Consider the following 14,460-nt stretch of genomic DNA (forward strand, 5'->3'; position numbering starts at 1 on the left):
ATCCTCTACTCTGTCGGTTATGCCTGCAACTGTCCGTATTAGGCAAAGTGGTGCTAGACATTTCCCAGCCAGTGTAGCACAGCCTGGCTTTGAGGGCCCTGGTGGGTGATTTCAGAGGTGGGGAATGTCAGATAGGTTTATCTAGGCTGGGAGATAGCGGCCTTCCCTCCCAGCTTCACCCCTCCCTCCCTCCCTCCCTCCCTCCCTCCTTGCTCCTGCTGTGCTCTGCTCATGAAGCTCGGGAACCACGTAATGAGTTGGGCTGCAAGCATTACCAGGGCCTGGGTTACCCACCACTGGGGAGCCAGTGCAGACACAAAGGCAGGCAAAGGTCACGTTCAAGTGCAAAAGGTGTGGCGTGACCCTGCTGGATGTTCACAAAACACAGACATTTCCTTCTCACAGGATAACGCAAGAGTTTTCATTATATAGGCTGGTCCCATAGCTGCTGGTGACAGAAGCCCATGAGTCATTTCCTGCAAGCAGGTTTTTATGGCAATGATGTACAAATGCCTTCTGGTCTGAACTGGTTACCTGTGATTCCTGAGCCGCCCCCTGGAGGGTGGGAGAAAGAACCCTGGATTGAGAATCGGGGGCTCATCCTCAATGACCCTCCAGGTCCTCTGTTTGACCGAGGGATCCTCTCTTCACAGTCTGGCCCCAGGAGGCCTTTCTGGTCTCCTGCCATTCATCCATTCTGTTCTCTCTGGTTCTCACGCTCTCCCTGCTTCCCTCTCTCCACAGGTACCTTCATTCCCATTCCATGAGTAATGTACTCTTACCAAAATATGTTTCTCTGCCTTATGTTCCCTCTAGCTGTTCCTTCAGTAAAGCAAGGCAAACTCCTACTCGTCTCTCAAGCCCCAAATCATACCTCCTCTTGCAGGAAGCATTCCCAGACTACCCCAGTCGCTCTTCTGTACTCCTGCAGAACAGTATATACAACTCTCTCATAGCACTTAGGATATTAATGATAATAATAGCTAAACATTTACTGATCACTTATTATGTACTAGGCAGCATTCTAAACACTTTACAAAGATTACCTTATTTAATCCTCACAGTAACTCCATGAAGGAAGTACCATTATTATCCTCATTTTACAGAGATGTCTACTGAGGATCAGGGATTTCGGTAACTTGTCTAAGGCCGCAGAGCTATTAAGTGGCTGTCTTGTGCCTAGACAAGTGCCTGGCACATAGTAGCTGCTCAATAATCATTCACCCCATAAATGATTAACTGAATAAATACAGAAATGATGACACTTCTGTCCTCTCTATAGAAAGCTCAAGTGAGAACCACTTCTTATTAATCTTTCAAACCATTTCCTCTGTCAAATACCTACTCAGGTATTAGGGTATTTGAAATATCTAATGAATGAATGAACGAAACACTGTATGAGGAAACCAATAAACAGAATCCGAATCTTGGCAATGCTCCCCGCTAGCTTCAACCAAATAGCTTCAGGTTCCTGGGCCCCCTGGTTGTCATCTGTCAAATGCAGAGATTGTACACAACATTCTTTCAAGTTTCTCCTAGCATTAAAGGTACATATAAAATAAACGAGCAGTCTCCATGCCTTTGTGATGATGGTAATTCCCAGGCCAAATTATGTATTGCATTTTCTTCAGGGCTGTTTTCCCCAGGAACATTACACAATTGGATGTGGCATTTGATCCGGGTACTGCCCTAATTCAGAGCCAATATCAGTCCTGAAAGAGTTTCTTTGGCTTGCTCGTTGGTTCACTCCTTTCTTATGCAAACAGATCACACCCAGGGAAAGAATTATTAAGTGCCTGGCAAAACCCTCATACATAATAATCAATAATGAACACTGATCTCAAGTTAGATTATGCAGCTGGCACCTAGACCACTGCTCTAGGGACCTTGTAGGTCCTCCTCCCTGTCCCCTGGCACCTGTACCAGAGGTCATCTTCTCCAAATAGATCCCGGTCACCAATCTCCCGCTGCCATCACCACTAACACACACACACACACACACACACACAGTCCTGCTGGCATGAGGGAGCAGACAGGGCTCATAGCGCCTGGAAGGGGCTAATTAATGTTTGTGAATAGCTGAGGCCCAGATCCACTCCAGATGGTGCCGAGAGGCATCCACATCAGGGCGAAGGTGGGAGTTCTGGCTGCATTTCATTCATTCCCATTCTACCTGTGGCTAAGCAGGAGCTTGGCTATAGGCCTGGTACCTGACACGCCTTTGCTACACGGCTTAGCGTTAATGATGAACCACGTGCACAGTAATGCCCAGCACTTCTCGTTTGGCTAATGCTTGACGACGTAAACTAGTATACCAAAGGATAAACCTAAGTGAGGTGTGTGAGCAAGACAGTGTCTGTTCATGTCGGAAAAGAGGGAGGACCGCGTTCTGTTTTGCTTGACTCACAACCAGGAGCGCCAGGCTCTTAGAGTGAGCACTACACAGCCACATGACTCCAACATGGCGAGGCCTGTTCCATAACCAGAAAGCAAACAAGCAGTCACCTGTCAGGTAGAGGACACCTGCTGTTTGTCTATCTCCCACCTCCACATCCCTGGGGACCTGTTCCTCCCTCATGTCAATCACGTGATGTTTAAAAGGGCTGCCAAAGACAGTGGTCAGCTCCTCTGGCTTTGGCCACAATAACTGGCCCAGGGGTGAGCCAGTTGAAATCCTTCCCTGAGATTTTTTTCCATACCGAGCAGGAAGAGAAAGATTCTGGTCTTTTGGGTCACAGAGCTACAAAGATATGAACGAGAGGCTAGCATCATGAAGAAAATCTGTTTGCAGGAGGGAAGAATGAAGCCAAAACAGAGCAAAACATCTAAGAGAGATGGAAGGAGAGAGGATGGGAAAGACTGTGAGTGTCTGGACCTTCCTGTTTATACGAGTTAATCACTTCCCTCATTTCCCTGTTTTGTTTAGGTTAGTTTGAGTTTCTGAAACATGAGGATAAAGTAGCCTAGCACAGTCATAACCATCCGTAGAGTGCATTTTCAAATGTATCTTCTACACTTTAGGATCCAAGTAGTTTTTATGGGATGGGTTACCACATTTCAAATGTCTTTGCTCCTCCTCCTGAGAAAGGCGTATAAATTCCTGGGCAAGAACCACTCTTACCCAGCTTCACTAACTAAAGACAGTCCTTTTCCTTTATATCTTAGGCATCAACGATGACCTGCCAACCACAGGATGTAAGGACTCTTCCACTTCAAGCCATCATAGCTTATAAAATAGGGGCTGGCCAGACAGACCAGGCAACCAGCTAGTGATTTTTGAAAGGACATCTTCATGGTGGTCAATTCTCCATTCCATCCCTCCGCTGGCCGACTCCCTCCGAAGGTCTGTCTTCAGATCACCAAGAGAGTCCCTCAGCAGCTAGAAACTGTTGGGTGTATGGGGCAATGCATTTTCTGATACAATAAGAGCTCTGAAAATCTTCCTTGAGAAAACATATTGCACCCCAGCCGCCTGACTTCTACGGGTCATTTTAAAAGAAAACCACCATATACAGTTACGGAAAAGGGTGAAGCTTTGAAAGTTAAAAGCTTCCCCCTCCTGGAACTCTGAAGAGCTGCCCAGTGAACCACGAACCGTGAAGTTACAACAACTAGGAAAGGAGGTACTGGGCAGGGGTGGCACTTAGGATACTGGCCCCACCTCCCACCCCCCGTTATTCTTTAACGCTTCCCTCTCCTCTGTGTAAGGCCGAAGCTTGGCAGGTTACAGGCAGGCCCTTCCTGGATGGCTAATATGCTCTGGGCTAAGGCGACTGGGCTGCTTCAGCCTGATGGAATGCTTGCCTGTGCTCCAAACGGTCTGCGCGTCCCAGGCTCAGAGGAGCCTGGCAGCTGTCTCCCCCGGGGCAAGGGAAAGCGGCGTATCCCACGGTGGACTCAACGGCTCCACATCACCAAAACAAAAACACAACAGTCCTGATCTCTATGGAGAGTTCAATCCTCTTGTCTAGGATTGGCACTGACTAGAATTCCAAGGGCTCTGGCTGAGATACCTCCTGTGAGGTCTAAATACAGCTCGCTCGCTGCTTTTAACCTAAACATGCAGCCTGGAACAGTGCCCAGGGCTGACAGCCCCCAGGGAAGTCTTGACTTCTGGCTGCCCATTTGGGGATGGGTGGTGCAGAGCTATCAGAGATGTGATGCGCTGGGCAGCCCCACGTTCACCGATGTCGCCTACGGCCACTCAGTGGGGAAAGTGACCAGCTTGTGGAGGGTTAGCTGTGAGTGGGATCCTGAGCAGAGGAAGGGGATGGGGAGGTGGAGAATGCGGAGATGTGAAGAGGAAGAGAGAGAGAGGGAAGAAAAGACAGTAAAGACCAAAGACCTATTTCTTTTTTTTTTTTTTGCGCGGTACACGGCCCTCTCACTGTTGTGGCCTCTCCCGTTGCAGAGCACAGGCTCCGGACGCGCAGGCTCAGTGGCCATGGCTCACGGGCCCAGCCGCTCCGCGGCATGTGGGATCTTCCCGGACCGGGGCACGAAGCCGCGTCCCCCGCATCGGCAGGCAGACGCTCAACGACTGCGCCACCAGGGAAGCCCCAAAGATCTATTTCTTACCCAACTAAAGTCAGGGAGCTTTCTAAAATGTTTGCTCCCAGGGCGACACAACTCTAATTATGCCTCTCTAGGGAATTTAGGGCCTAAGCCCTAGAATCAGAGAGATCGAGGTTGCCTTCTTATTACGTAACTTTGGGCAAGGTAACTGCCTTCTCAGATTTCATATCTCTTAAATGATCCAAAGGACTACTGTGCTGTTCAACAAGACCACGTACAGAATGCACCTGGCCCAAAGAAGCTACCTGGTAAACAGTAGCTACTAGAAGAAGTAGTGGTAGTAGTAATAGTAGAAACAGGATAGCATCAAGCATGCCTTCATCTTCTCCGCCTTGGGAAGGACACAAGAAGAGCTGCTGAGGCCACCATGAGACAGAAGCCCCCAACCAGGATAAGCTGTTCATATACAGACAAAGGCAACCTTCAGCTGAGCCAAACAATAAAACACATCCACACCCACTAAGAACCTTACAATGGCAAAATGGCAACAGTTTCCTAACCTCCCGACAAGCCAACCCACGTGGCCCACAGGGTGAGAAGCATCCACGCTGGAGTTTCCCTTACCTTGGTGTTCATACAGGACTTCCCTCGCTTATACTCCTTGTGGGACCCACGCTTGTCCAGTTTGTACCACAGGGCCTTGGCCTTCCAGGTGGTCACCTTGGACTTGAGCTTGGAATAAAAGTTTCTGTGGTCCAGAGGGTCTAGATCCAGGTGCCGTGTGAGGATGTTGAAGGCCTGGAGGGTGCCTTTGCACGTGGAAGCCTGGACAAAGTTCTCGAAAACCTGCCCGGCCTGGGCCTGCTTCTCGTCCTCGTTTTCCCCCATGTTTCAGGAGCCACGTAGAGCAGTGGTGTGGAGAGGATGGAGGAGAACACCATGAAGTACCTGGAGAAACGTCACACCTGCAAAGGTAGGCAGAGGCAGAGGTGAGCTTCCTGGATGAGGGTAGAGTGGGGAGAAGGTGTGGAGAGGTAAAAATACAATTCCTTTAAGACACTAACATACTAAACATAACACTCAATACTAAACATACATAATGCATAGGACCGGTATAATCATACCTTCTAACCTGGCAATGCTGCCTTGCTGGCACTCTCTCTCCCCAACACTCCACTCCCCCGGCTGAAAAGAACTACACATTGCCAAAGATCTATCCTGGCTGACGTCAATGTTACCTGGTCAATCTTGCTATGAGCAGTGGTTCTGGAAGTACTAACTAGCAAAAGGAAAACAAACAAACCCCAGAAGGGCACACCAGATTTAGCACTGTTGGAAACCTATAATTCCTGGTGCCAATGTTAACGTAACCCAATCACATGACATGAGTGCACAGCCCCCAAAAAGCAAAGCACATGCCTCCCTAGATTTCATGACCACCATCCCACCTATCCTTAGACACCACACTTTTAAGTCTTCCTTCGTTAGTTACCAGAAGGCGGGTCTTTCCCTTCTACAGACGGCAAATGGCAACTTCTCAAAATTCCTCTCCATTCCTAGTATCTGCTAGAAGCACAGCATCCACCTCAGTCAGACATACAGAAAGAGAGAGAGACACGTGGGGTTCCTCCTGATGCACGAAAGGAGCCTGTGCTTTGTAAGCCCAAGCTGGGAGCTATTTGGAACAAGTGCTTAGTCTGAAGGAAGGAAAAACCGCGATGGAGGTTCATTCACATCACAAAAATAGCTTGCCTGGGTTTTGGCCATCGTCCTTTCTTCTCTGCACCACTCTAACCTCAGGCATTTTCTTAGGAAAGTCATTTAAGTTTCAAAGGAACAAAAATAAATTAGAGCTGATTTTCCAAAGCACCAGCTATTTTTCCAGAATCTAAAGCTAGTGCAAGAAGATAAGTGTGAAGGAGCTGGGGCTGGCCCAGCTGCCAGGAGGGCTTGAGGGGTCTGCAAACGCATATCAAGCTCCCCCCCCACCCCCGACAGAGGCCTGGCAGGGGGAGGTCAGCAAACAGAGACAAAGCCCTCGGGCTGGGCAGCTTCCCACTCTCCAGACCGAAATGCCACAGTGGGTGCATTTAGATTGCGGGCTGGCTTTATAAAACTGAAAGCAGAGAATGGTGTTTATCTTCTTCCTTCATCTTTTACTCATTCATTCAGCAATAACTACTGGTGCCTTAGCAAGGGCCACGCATCACCCTAGATGTTGGGGATACAAAGACGGAGCCTAGTGAGGAAGGCAGGCCCGTAAATAGTTGATTACAAGACAACCAGGCCAGCACTTGTAAAAAATGAACACAGCACACGGAAGCCCAAAGAAGATGTTAAACAGAGCCTGGAGGAGTCCAGAGGAGGCACAAGAGGGAAATGCCAAAACGATACAATTTTAGGAACAAGGTGGTTTTCACTAGAAGACTGGGGAATGTACCATATGAAGGCATGAGTCTGGAAAGAGCCAGCACAGCTGCAGAATGACAGCAAGTTCAAGGTGTCGGGAGTTCAGGACTGGTGACCAGGTGTGATGGGGTGTCTGGGGCAGGCCGTAGGGGGGGCCTGGCTTCTCCAGAGGGCCGTGGGGCTCAGGAGACAGAGCAGCAGGGTGAGACAAGTCTTTGGGAAGATGGCCGGGGTGGACTGGAGAAGGAGGCAGCTGAGGGGCTGCCCAGCACAATGAGGAGAAGCTGGGAAGCAGGAGAAAGCTGGGACAGCAGGAGAAAGAAAAACACACACATGCATGTTATGTGGCCTGGCTGGACACCACCTGTGAGGGGCCGCCTGCTGGGGGCCGACAAGCTCTCCAGGCAGCCAGATACTGATGGGTGCAGTGGCACGGGATACAGTGTAGGACCCGTCCCTCCCATCTCTCTTCCCCCAAGAGCTTCCAACGGGCCTGGCACCAGGCTCGGCCGAAGGGAGAACAGTACATTCCCTGCTCCAGGCCCAGCCAAGCTCCACTCTGCAGACGGGACTCCGTACTCTAGTCCCCTCAACTCAACAAATTCAACCAACTTGGAAAGCTGGCACCAAAAGACATGATCAGTCGGCTCCTTTAATGTCTGCAGCGCTCACGTTGGCGTCACTCACATAAACTTTGCCTCTTGCACATGGGGAAAGTCTCAACTTTCCCCATGTGCAAGACTCACCACCCAGAGAGCATAAACAGAGAACAAGGCTCGTTCGCTTTTCAGAGCATATGAACATCCTCTGTCTTTATCTATCTTTGGAACCACTTCTATGTCCGGGATTGAACAAGGGCTGCAGTAGCTGATTGACAACTGCAAAGCTACCTGAGTTCCACTGGAATCCTCCAGTCCTTTCTGACGATGGGCAGGTGGTGCAGAGAAAAACCACAGGCTTTGGGCCTCTTGAAACCTGGGTCCAAAGCTCAGCTTGGCCCCTCACTGCCCACCTGGCTTCACCTAAGCCATGTAAGCTCTGAGCCTCAGCTGCTTCTTTTGTATGAAAGCTTGCAGAGTTGCTGTGGAGTGAGAGATTCCTGAGTGATGGCAGAGCCTGGCCCTAGGAGCACCAGCGTGATGTGATGTATGCTGAAGCCATCGCCTGGGGCAGATTTGAAGCTGGGGAGGCACTAGTTTGAAAAAAGAGTTTTGTAAATCAATTCTCCAAGTCGCCAACTCCGCCTTGTCTAAAATGGTGAACTGTTTTGAGTTACCAAGCCAGACCCGACGCCCAGAGAATAATTTATAAACTGGAAGAACCTGACTCCTCCCAACCCCCCCAGCCGCCTCCCCTCCTCCCACAAAAGAAAAATGAACAACTTAATTTTAGGGCCCCAAGGGAAAGAGACAAAGTGGTGCTGAGGGCCCTGGGTGGGTGTGAGAGCTCCAGGAACTAGCTCTTATCTGGAGTGAGATACGGGAAGGTGGAGGGAGATGGCTGGACAGAAGAAGATAAGCCCTGCCTGGGACTGTGTCCGCGCAGCCCGTGCCAGGCTCGGCCCTGCCTCCCTGCCGTCTAAAGGGTTTAGTCTCAACCTTTAAAACCGCTTTGCAATTGAAGTCAGAGACCTGAGAAATAACTCTGACACCCATGCGGAGTAGGTCTCCTCCCAGAAAAGCATCCAGATATTCGGAGTGTGGCAAACCTGGGTGTGAGTCTGGTCTCACGCACTCGCTAGCCGTGTGACCCTCGGCATTTTATCTAGTCTGTCTCAGCCTGTCTTCTCATCTGATCAGTGGGGATACCAATACTCGAGTCACAGGGGGGTAAGGAATGAATTCAATCACGTGGGTAATGTATTTAGCACCTAGTGACTCCATGATGACCAGCACTCATGACTATTTGTCAGATGGCTCAAACGTCATCAGACCAAAAGGAAGAGAAGAAGGAACATAATTATGACCGCTGGTACTAGCTTCCCAGGTCAAGCAATTATATATACTTTACAATTAGAGGCCATGGGCTTTCTATACAGAAGATCTGGTGTCAAATCCACTTCCTAACTGTGTAGCCTTGGACAACTCTGCTTCCAAGTTTTAAGTTCCTCATAAGAAAAGTGGGGAACCTCATATGAGGAAATTTGGGTAATGAACTGAAAACATCCATGGTACAAGGTAGTTCTGTGAGTGAACTAGAAAGGCTGATTTAGAAGGGTTCCCCTGAGTCTGAGTCCCAGCTTCCAGAAACTGGAGTGCAGTATTTTGCTGGATACCCCTCTCTTTCCTTAAAAGAAGAAGATCAAGGTTTAGTTAAATCAGAGGATCCTGGGTAATAGCTCTCGTTAGCCTTCCTTGCCAATCACCACCCAGCTGTTGCCTTTTTGGAGTTTGATATGAAATATAAATAAAACCAACTACTCAGAAATATGAAAGGTTTCTGCATTTTCCGGGAAGAAACAAGACGTGATGCTTTAGTTTCTAAGAATAGCCTTGAAACAATTTGGTCTTTGCCAACTGGAGTCCCTTATTTGTGGTTCTGCCTATGTGACTTTATGAGTCACAAAGCAATTCCCTGTCCCTGCCTCTGGCTGTTACAAATTAGAACCCAGGGCCTCAGATCCTAGCACTGGTAATGGGCTCTTAGCCCATGACAACTGGGAGACAAGTTCAAGGTTTATGCAGAGGCCCTGAGTAGCTCTCAAAATGAGAGATGAGCCTCCTTGGCCCAAGAGCTGCCAATGCACTCACATGTGGGGACTCCCACCCCCTGCCTTTCCTGGGCCTCATCACCTGCCCAATGGCATCAAAGAGTGTGACCAGGCAGTGGATAAAACAGAGTTCTATAAAAACTTAAGGAGGGCTGGGAGGGACACCGGGCAGAACCTTCCCTCAAAGCAGCATGAGGTAAGCACAGCCCTCAACCCTACCCTGAAGGCTCACAGACATGTTTCAAGGTAAATGCAATCTAAAAACCAAACCCTCTCCTCATTTCCACTGCCAAGCCCCCCATTCAAACTTACCATCTCCCAGGTTAACCTCCCCAAAGGGCCATGGGGCAGGGCCCAGTTTCCACGGCAGTGAAATGGGGGTCTTCACCCCTGTGCACCCGCAGGTGGTTGGAAAGACTAGAAGCCCCCGGCTCTGTGCCTCGCACTCGGAAGACCCTGGGTCATGGCTACTTGGATCTGACATCTGAGATGAGGCAGGAGGCAGCCAGGGCCAAGGCGGTGGGAAACGCCTCCCACGCTGCCTCTCTGCAGGGCCCAGCATGGGCAGAACACCTGGTTTACAGGTGGTGTCTGCAGGCATCACCCTCTCACCTGGCCCAGGGAGGCCTGGCTTTCCATCTACCAGGGCACGTGACACCAACTTGAACCTAAAGGGGCAACTCCCAGCGTTGGGAAGGGACCGAAAGGGCCACTTTGAATCTCCTTCCAGCCAGGGGTCCCAGCCTTCCCTCGGTCAACTCCCCGAGTGGAGCACGCACCACTTCCTGGGGCAGCCGGCCCCACCCTTGCCTCCTCTGGCTGGAAGAGAGCCTCGGTGAGATGATTCCTGTCAGCTGCTCTCCAGGGAGATCAATGCTGTCTCTCCAATAGCTCCTCCCCACTCCTGGTTCTAGCCCTTGAGATCACCCACAGGAAGTCAAAGCCCCTTCCATGCAGGCTGAACTCACACACGCAGTCTACTTACACATGCCATCCGGAGCCCCGACTGGAAAGGCTAATGAAAACGCACCCAAGAGACGTACTGTGAAAGCCCACCCAAGCGCCCAGCCTGCAGCAGGGCCTGGACACTGCCCTCTGTCTACACCGGCCCAGGGTGGGGAGCTCGGAAAAGAGACTCCAGGGGCACTGCAGGCCCTGGCCTTCTGTGCTGCTCCTCCTGTGAGAGGCCAAGGCCATGTGATCTTGCTCTTCCATCCCCAGCCCTCCCCTCACTCCTTTTCAATAGCAACTTGACTCCACTGCTCTGGCTTGAAATGACCTCACACATTCCCACCTCCTCGCCTCAGTCCATTTCCTTGTGGAATGACTCACAGTAACAGATCCCAGGATGACCTGAGACTGACCTCCCAACCCCGAACCCATGAGCCAGAGACCCATATGCTGACCGGTCACAGTGCCAGGAAGGAGGCCAACATCACCAGGGGCCACGGCAGCCAGGCTCTTTCACAGTATCCTATGGGGTCCTCACAAGAAGTCTGTGGGGTAGGGTGCTTCTCTCTCTCTCTCTGTTTCTACTCCGTAAGAAGCAAGGACTTTGGGGGTAGGGGGTAATTCCAGAACTTGCTCATCTCACTTTCCTTAAGCAAGTATAAATTTGCCATGTGTGGCTGCTACGTGTGTGTGCGTGTGTTCACGTACATGTATGCATATATATGAGTATGTGTGTAAATGTATGTCTATGTGTGTATGGATTGCATATATGCATGCTTGTATGCATGTGTGTACACAAACACACACGTACAAATTTTTTAATTTTTCCACCATGATTTCTGGCCAGTGTCCCACATCTCTGCTTGTACTGCTAAGCCTGTTTTTAAGAATTCTCTAGGAGAAGCAAAGCCTTTGAGGCGGGCAGAACTCGGGCCTGGGCATGAGGAGACTGAGCCTCATCTGAACAGCGACAACCACACTGCTCAGCTGCTCACGGGTGCCAGACCCTGTCCCAGGTCCTTTACATCCATGATCTCATTCAACCATCCTTATTTGACTGAAGAGAAGGCAGATTCAGAGGGGCAAGCAACCCCCCCCCATTTGCCAAGGTACCGAGTGGACATGCTGTAAAATGAGCCCAGTTCCATCTCACTTCAAAATCCACGCTCTTCGTCACCGATTGATATGAGCCATGGAGACGGAAATAATACGACCTGCTTTTACTGAAGCCGCCGTGTCAATTAAATGGGTTAAGTTCTGTAGTCCCTGAAGTTCTTTCAGGCTCCTAGAGACTGCAAACGTCAACAACGGGGTGTGGCTTCATAAGTTACGGAGCAACCAAACAATAAAGGATTAGGCAGTCCTTTAAAATAATATTTATAAAGACATTTAATCCTTCTGGAAAATGCGTATGCCCTAAATCAGAGTGAAAAGAGCAGGATACAAATTCAAGTACTCGATATGATTCCAACTCCTTAGAGTAATATCTAAAGGAGAAAGGAAACAAGCCAAAAGTGAACAGTGGTCATGTGTGTGATGGTATTTCAGATGATTTATGTTTAGGTTTATACTTTTCTTTATTTCCAGATTTTCTACTGGAAGCACACACAGCTTTTATAACTCCCTCCTCTATACGTTCCAAGTCCTGGAGTCTTCTCTCCCTGACTAGACTATCTTGGTCTCATGTATCTTCTCTTCCTCAGGCCTGTACGGCTCCAGCCACACTAGCAATGCCATTCTTCTCCAGAAAAGAAAGGGCCATCCTGTAAGAAGCCCTGACACTGCTAATCTAATGAACGGGCTTACATTCCAACAGGTGAGGGATGAGGTCCCCAAGACTGCATTCCTGCCACACCTCTGCTCACTGGACCACAGACTTGAAAGTGGGGAAGATAATACCTCTGACATGATCTCAGCTATGCCCACAGACCCCCTGCCAGTCAACCCCACAAGAAGGACACCTGCCTACCTGGTTATAGGCTAGGACCTGACAAAATAACATTCATCTCAGCACACACACCAAGCCCATCTCACCACTAAAAACTCAGCAGCCTATTCTGCATATGCCCTAAATCACCTTCATGACCCATTGGCTGCCTGGGAGTACTGTGAACTCCAAATTCCAATTTCCAGGAGGCCACCCTATCTCAAAACTAATGGGAGGGATACCTAGAATAAGCAAATTCATAGAGACAGAAAGTAGAAATTCATAAAGACAGAAAGACAGGGGCTGGGGGAAGAGGGAAATGGGAGTTATTGTTTAATGGGTACAGATTTTCAATTTGGGATGATGAAAAAGTTCTGGAGATCAATGGTGGTGATGGTTGCACAACCATGTGAATATACTTAATGCCACTGAATTCGAACATTTAAAAACGGTCATAATAGTAAATTTTGTCATGCATATTTTCCCACAATAAAAAAAATATAATAAAATGCATTAAAAAAACAAACCATCGCCACCTTACAGTAGGAGCTGTCCAAGGCCAGAGGACAGAATTTGTGGCCTAATTAACAATGAAGCAAATTATCTAAAATACTTTTGAGTTAAAGTGTAATAAAATAAATAGTGAAAGAATCCTGCTGTTTTTTTATTTGGCTCAATGGCATAATTTCTTGGTTTTTGTTTTTGTTTTTGTTTTTTTTGTAAGTCATCTGGGCTCCTCTCAGTCTTCCTTCCAAATCTCATTTGACTCCAGGAAGCCTTTGGAAGCTCAGCCCTGCCAAATTCCAATTTTTATCTCTTATTCTGCCTTCCCCAGGCCACCACCACCAATGCCGCCCCTCCCTCACTCAGCACCTGTAAAATCTGCTTCAACATCCATAGGGAAGGTTGGGTAGGGGCTCCCTGCTCTTAGCTTTCAGCGCCTACCATCCCTTGCCTGGGGAGAACACTCCTGTGTTCTGACAGTCCCTAGACAGTGCAGCCAGCAGACTGCAGTTCCCTGAAAGCAGGGAGCATTCTTCCCTGCAGTGTACAGATTCCCTAAAAACTCCCCAAGGGCAGGTCCAGATCAGCCCAGATCTGTTGCACATGCCATCACGGCATGTGCACGGCAGAGGCAGGCCAGCTGATCGCCAGACACATTGCTCCTTCCTCCTGGGCCCTTCCTTGCAGCTGTGTGAGCCCACGTGACCAGTTCCAGGCAATGGAATGTGAGCAGAAGTGACACACGCAACTTCTAGGACCAACCCATGAGAACCTCCCGTGGCAATCCTCCAGGCTCTTTCCACTTCCGCCAGAGCATAGCAGCCACGGAAATCACATGTGCGAGACGGCAAAGCCATGAGAAGGAAGGAGCTGGGCTCCCTGATGCCCACTTGCAGGAAAGCAGTCTATGACCAGGAACATTTGGACTTCACATATGTGAGAAATAAACCTGAAGTATGTGAAGACACTGAGAATCAAGGGTTTATCTGTGAGGCAGGAAATATCAATTAATCCAGTAGGTAAACCATAGCATGGTAGGAATGCCCGATTTGTCACTGGAGGTTAACCCCCAGAAATATGCCTGACCACCCCTCATTCAGGAACCTCCCCACACACATATACACCCTCTGGTGAATATACCTTATTATATACCCTATAATAAGACAAGAGAATGGGACAGATAGGCTAGTCGTTTCCTTGGTTTCAATAACCCCTGAGCCCTCAGGAAGCCCCTGGAAGCCTATGTGGTGTGGTGGAAAGAATGTGGACTTCCGAGTCCCCAGCATTCCCTTGAGCAAGTCACAAACAACACAGAGTCCCTGTGAAAATTAGATGAAGGTGCCTCTCGTGGGGCGGGCTCAGGATGTGCTTTTCCAGCGTCCTTCCAGCCCACTGCCCTGGGGATAACACCCACCACCCGAGGTAGCCCAAGCCAAACCACAGC

At 49.3% G+C, this 14,460-nt stretch overlaps 1 protein-coding gene across 5 annotated transcripts in view; it reads right to left on the reverse strand.

Annotated features, from left to right (window-relative positions):
* The window catches only part of MICAL2 (microtubule associated monooxygenase, calponin and LIM domain containing 2), a 215,152-nt gene that overhangs the window by 160,618 nt on the left and 40,074 nt on the right, over nucleotides 1-14,460 (reverse strand). For all 5 annotated transcript variants that reach the window (XM_060303498.2, XM_060303495.1, XM_060303494.1 and 2 more), the window contains one exon: nucleotides 5,140-5,480. In XM_060303498.2, coding sequence (XP_060159481.1) covers nucleotides 5,140-5,403 — 264 coding nt within the window. In that variant the 5' untranslated portion in view covers nucleotides 5,404-5,480. The remainder of the gene's footprint in view (nucleotides 1-5,139; nucleotides 5,481-14,460) is intronic.

Source organism: Globicephala melas, chromosome 8, assembly GCF_963455315.2.
Source record: "Globicephala melas chromosome 8, mGloMel1.2, whole genome shotgun sequence".
Taxonomy (NCBI): domain Eukaryota; kingdom Metazoa; phylum Chordata; class Mammalia; order Artiodactyla; family Delphinidae; genus Globicephala; species Globicephala melas.